At 50.1% G+C, this 5,834-nt stretch overlaps 1 protein-coding gene across 1 annotated transcript in view; it reads left to right on the forward strand.

The window, feature by feature from the left end:
* Positions 1-1,523: 1,523 nt before the first annotated feature.
* Positions 1,524-5,834, forward strand: part of FRS3 (fibroblast growth factor receptor substrate 3) — a 4,991-nt gene continuing 680 nt past the window's right edge. Inside the window, exons 1-5 of the mRNA XM_010010041.1 lie at positions 1,524-1,589; positions 2,110-2,296; positions 4,220-4,381; positions 4,756-4,913; positions 5,420-5,762. Coding sequence (XP_010008343.1) covers positions 1,524-1,589; positions 2,110-2,296; positions 4,220-4,381; positions 4,756-4,913; positions 5,420-5,762 — 916 coding nt within the window. The remainder of the gene's footprint in view (positions 1,590-2,109; positions 2,297-4,219; positions 4,382-4,755; positions 4,914-5,419; positions 5,763-5,834) is intronic.

Genomic DNA, 5,834 nt, shown 5'->3' on the forward strand with positions numbered 1-5,834 from the left:
TAAATTATTGATCAAAGCCTGTAGGGTCAGCAGGGAGTAAATCCATACTGAGTCTAGAAGAGCAAATAGGATGGCTGGAGCAGGAGGTGGGGCTGAACAGGGAGTGTGTGGTGTTTGGGTGATGGGGACACGCAGGTGGCAGCCGGCTTGATTTGTGCCCAAGCTCCTTCCATCTTTCTAGAGCAAACATTGCTCTTCTGGGGGACTTTGCAGTGTTAGGACGTGGTAGGGAATTCTTCAGCCAAAGCGAAGGCGTGGGGTTGTGGTGGGGGGTGATTTAGGTTCTGTTTTGATGTCAGAGATGAACTGGGAGCCCGAGGGCAGCGGTGCAGCGTGGCTCTGCTCGGAGAGGCAGCTCTGTGATTCATGGTTTAATTTGGAGCGACTGTTGAGGCAGATTCTGGCATGGCAGGGTGAGAGCTTTTCAATAGCCTTTTCATTTCATTTACTGCTCTGCTGCCAGGCTGGTCACCCATGAGACTTCATTCCCTCACGCCACGGATGGAGAGCTCGGTAGCTGTTCTCACCAAAGGGGACAGGACATCTCCTGTGTGACCTGCTGCTGAGTCCCCTGCCCTGGCGTGGATGTGGAGTCCTTTAAGTTTGCATCCAAGATCATGGTATTTCTCACTCCCAGTGCGTGCAGCTCCTGCCTGTTTGGTGCTTGTGCTCGCTGGCTGTGGTCAGAGCACGGAGCTTTGGGGGTTTCTGGCATTTGTTACTTCTCACAGCCTGAAGCAGAAGGGCTGTTGTGTTCACTTGCTTTTAAGGCTGCTGGTTCTCTGGCCCTTAAGGACCTTCCATGGCGTGAAGGTATCCTCCACACTCCTGAGCAGCAGATGCGTGTGGTTCCTCATATCCTCACCACCTCTCACCATTGTTGTGTTTTATTTGCACTACAGGAGCTCTGAGAAACCCTGTGTAGGGTCCCAAAGCCAGGAAGTAAAATATCTCTTATTTTTAGGTTTTTTAGCTGTAGACTGTATGATTTTTTTAGCAATCACAGGAGTGCTCTCTGCAGAATTATTTCTATTTTCATCTAAAAAGCAAGGAGCGAGTTAAAATAACATCCTTGTGATATTTGGAAGGAACTTCAGTCACAACCTCCTACCCCCTGTTTAATCTTCTCTGCTTTTTAATCTGTTTCATTGTATTCTCCTTGTCAGGTGGAAGATGGGACCATTTCCCTTGTGCTTTAGGTGACTCTGAAACCTGGTTACCATGAAGTCCCGAAGGAGATAGAGGGACAGTAGTGGGAATTTCTTCTCACTCCTCCAAAAAAATCCAACAGTTGCCTAATGGTAAGAAAGCTGTTCTTTTTAATTAGCCTTATATTGTACAGTGCCCATTAATCAAGGAACATGTTGAGGAGTTTGGGATCCAAACCCACTGGGCCACGTGCAGCGGGGTGTTTGAGGAGGAAACAGGCTGTAAATGCTGCGTGGTGGGAGGAGCTGCTTAGAAAATGCAACTGTCCTCTGTTTTGTGTCCTCTCCCTAGGGATTACCTCTTACACTGACGTGATGGGGAGCTGCTGCAGTTGTCTGTGCAGAGACAGCATCCCAGACAACCATCCCACCAAATTCAAGGTAAGTGTTACACCTTTATCCCCATCAGGGAGTCTGTGACAGCACCAACTATTAGAAAAGCCCAGTGTTGGTTGGACTCCAGCCGTGAAAAGAAAGAAAACCTCTGCTCTTGCTGAGAAGTCTTTTGCTTTGTAAGATTTGCACATATGTCACTGTTTTGTTTGGCTTTTTTTCCCCTTTCCTTAAGCAACCTCTGCTGCAAATATGTTTGTGTTTGCAGTAAAAATTGCCTCTGCACAGAGATTCAGCCTGAGCGAGGAAATGGGGAACTGGAGAGAAACCTTTTATTGCTCAGGGCTGTGTTCCAGTGTCTGTGCTGAGGCACATCAGGCAGGCACACAGTCTCCAGGGCTGCTGGCTTGGCACCTTCTGCCACCACTGAATTCATGCTCTCAGCTGAGAAAGGGGCGTCTCAGCAGGCACAGGGGGAATCCACAGCAATTTCAGTGTCCTCTTGGGTGGGCTTTTCCGTGACACCAATGCACTGAGTGTCCTGAGGTGAGCCCTGTGGCCTCTGCAGGTAACGAACGTGGACGATGAAGGTAACGAGCTGGGATCTGGGATTATGGAGCTGACACAGACGGAGCTCATCTTGCACACTCACAAGCGAGATGCTGTCAGGTGGCCCTACCTCTGCCTGCGCCGCTACGGCTACGACTCCAACCTCTTCTCCTTCGAGAGCGGCCGGCGCTGCCAGACGGGGCAGGGTGAGTGTCCACGTTCTCTTCCCAGGCAGCCAGAGTGAGCTGATGCTTGTGTCTTCCCAGCTTCTTCATCTAATGAATCAACAGGTTCTTCTGCAGCCTTTGTTCCCCCAGAATACCAGAGTGTGCAGGTAATACAGTTAATACTCCTGATCAAAACACTGATGAGAACAACACTGTGGCTCAGGACCTGGGTATAGATCTGATGGTCTTATTTTGCTGGTGCATTGGTGCTCGTGAAGTAATTGGTGGAGCAGGCTTGAGCATTGGATGGGGTGGATTTAATGTCAGAGAGCTGTTTGGCTTTTCTTGGTGCCAGAGGATGCACAGGAGGGCATGCTGGACTTCCTCAGCAGCTGGAAAGCACGTTTTGCAAGGCTGAAGCTTCGTTGATCATCTTTTAACTGGGGATGAAGCAAAAGGGCATCACTGCACCTTTTTGCAGGTCCCTCTTGGAGCTCTATTCCACAGAGCTGCCAAATGCATGTCAGTAGCAACAGTTGTTTGAGCACATCTTGGTTTTCTGGGGGTGCATTCTCTCTGCCTTAGTTAGTGCTGCTTCTACCTAATGCTTTGCATTTTATGTCTGACAGTACTTTGTAATGTAGAGGGAGAGGAGGTTTATGTTTCACAGATCTTATGCACGGGGCTGCTGTGCCTAGAGAAGGGAAGTGAGTCACCCAGGAGTACGTGCCAAGTCATCAGCAGCACTGGGAATAGACTCCAGTTTACAATGGGGCCTGTTAGTTCCTTTACCAGTCTGTCTCTCTTGCTTTTAAAGAGCTGAACATTTTCTTGGCATCTACATCCCCGGGGAGCAAAAAAAGTTTGTTTCCTCATTCTATTAATGTGTTTGTAAACTCCTCCTTACCCAAAAGGACTCCGTGTGACTGTTCAGTGTCAGTGTAAAGCTCTGTGCAGATTTGTAGTGCCATATGCTCCTTTTTAATCATGTATGTGGGGTTTTCCTCTCCTGGAGCCCTGTGCTTATCAGCTGCCAGTGGTGGGAACCACTTGTCTTCAGGTTCTGGTTTGCCTTTTGCAGGATGCAGACGAGTGATTAACATTCAGCCCTGTGTGTGTTCAGGGCCAGGCACTGGTGATAAAGCAGAGCCATTTGCTTTGGATTTTTAGCAGATACGTACTTACTCGTCAGTCTCACAGCAGACAGAAATGAGAGGGGTGGCGTTGTGTCGTGAGGACGTTTCTCCCTCTCTTGCAGGATTTTATTCTGCTCAGTTGATTTTACTGGGAGGACTCCTTCCTGCTGCTCCCCGCCTTGCACAAGGCAGAGAGAGAGAGATTTTTTGGGCCAGGATTTTGAAAGCCTTCCTCTCTGTGGCAGCAGCGTTGTTGCCATGCTGTTCCTGTTGCCATGGCTTGTGTGCCTGCCAGCCTGGATTGGCAGCTCTGCGCGAGCTGGCTCCGCCACGGGCTGCTCCTTTGGGGAGATGCTGTTTAATTCCATATGGATTTTAACCATTACATTGTCCCTCCCTCACGTGCATGCTCCACAAGGCCCAGTTCAGCTTTGAGTAGTCACTGGGTAGCCTTTTCCCTGGCAGTGGGAGTTGGACTGTGTGCCAGGTGGGTTAGAACAGATTGGAGCTGAAACGAGAGCGGTTAGCCTGTCCTTTCACACCTCTGCTCGTGTGGGATTGATTCTTGTAAGAGCACTTGAGATGCTCAGTATGTTCCTTGTAATGATGCACCATTTGGTCAGATGGCAGCCATAACATTGTGTTCCTGTTGATGCAATAATCCACAGTTGTTGGTTGTTTCCCTGTGGGTTGCAGGGATTGATTGTGTTAAACACAGCAAAAGAAATCGGAGTTGCCTGTTCGTTTAGGGCCAGGACTTACACACACTCGTGGTAAAGCAGGACCCTTTCTTGCTTTTCTGACCCTCCTCTTTGTTACTGGGCAGGGATTTTTGCCTTTAAGTGTTCCAGAGCCGAGGAGATCTTTAACCTGCTCCAGGACCTGATGCAGTGTAACAGTATCAACGTAGTGGAAGAGCCTGTTGTCATCACCAGGAACAGTCACCCCACGGAGCGGGAGCTCTCCCGGACCCCCCAGGCACCCAACAGTAAGGCTCCTTCAGTGTCTGGGAGAAGAGGGGGGAACACAGAGATGTGCTGCCTCACAGCTGACCCGTATGATTTAAATAAACAAGAGATGAGGCCCTTAGACGTGGGTCAGTGGTGGACTTGGCAGCCCTGGGGTGATGGTTGGACTTGATGATCTTAAAGGTCTTTTCCAACCTGTTTGATTCTGTGATTCTAAGAGGGCCCAGCCCCTGTATTAATACGAGGTGCTTTGTCATAGGGGTCTTCCCCAGAGAGGTTGATCCTGACTTACAGGGTGCAGTTAAGATACCAGCTCACTGCAAAAAGGAAGTAAACTCTTATTTTGTGCCAAACCAGAGCTATAATCCCCTTACCTGTCTTGATTCTCTCCCAGGTCTGGGGTACACCGTCCCAGGATTTCCCAATGGATTTCACAGCTACCCTGGAGAAACCCTACCATACTCTGCAGCCCACCACCCCTCTGTGAGCAGCCTGAGGCATTCCTCTGTGGGTGAAGACTCTACCCATGCCCTTATTGGGCCTGATGAGCAGGTAAACCTGGATGTCCTAGATTGTCCTGTTTGCAAGCAGTGATCAAGCAGCTTGTTGGTCATGGTTCTGTGCAATTCTGGGTTTCTTCAGCAAAGCCCCGGGCATCCTCATACCTTGTCATCCTTTTTTTAGCTCTTTTGCTTCATTTTAGTTTTGGAGACTTTTACTGTCTGACACTTCACTACAACACGCACTCTGTGGCTTCCTTAATCCACTAGTATTTGCGTGACAGAACTTTTTGTTCTATGCCATATGCATTGAGTGTGAACTAGATGATGTGCTTCTCCCTCAGCTGGACTCCCTTTAGTCTCTCCTTCAGCCCACAAACCCAGAAGTGTCTTTTTGCTTCCCCAAATCTTTCCAACTTCTGAAATTCTTTCACCTCCTCCTGCTTCATCAGCCACCAACAGATTCTCCGTTCCTGTCGGTTTCTCAGCTGCTTTGCTCTTGTCTCTTCTCTTCTCTTCTCTTCTCCCTTCACTGTATTTCTGCTTCTCTCCTTGCAGTCCCACACCTACGTCAACACGGCCAATGGTGATCAGGAGCTGAGGGGCCGACACTGTATGCACTCCTTGCCTGAAGTCCACCCTCCTTTCCCCCATAGGAACCACAGCTGCTCCCTCGAAGACCGCAATCCCCAGGTCTTTCTGCAGCCAGGGGAGGTTAAGTTCGTGTTAGGTCCCACATCCAACTGCAGACGCGCCTGTCGGCACCACCGGGAGTGCAGGACCCACTTCTGCCCCCCCAACAACAACAACAACGAGTGTGAGGAGGAGTGTCCTTCACCCCAGTGCGTCTACGAGAACGTCAATGGCCTGCTGCCCCCCAGCACCTCCTCTCTCTGCCGAGGCGGGCGCTTGAAGCTGCCCCGGGAGGACTCGGCCTTACCCGGCTGCTCCCATCGCAGGACGGCGTTGCTGC

This window comes from Nestor notabilis, unplaced genomic scaffold (genome assembly GCF_000696875.1).
Source record: "Nestor notabilis isolate BGI_N333 unplaced genomic scaffold, ASM69687v1 scaffold23392, whole genome shotgun sequence".
In the NCBI taxonomy this organism is placed as follows: Eukaryota; Metazoa; Chordata; class Aves; order Psittaciformes; family Psittacidae; genus Nestor; species Nestor notabilis.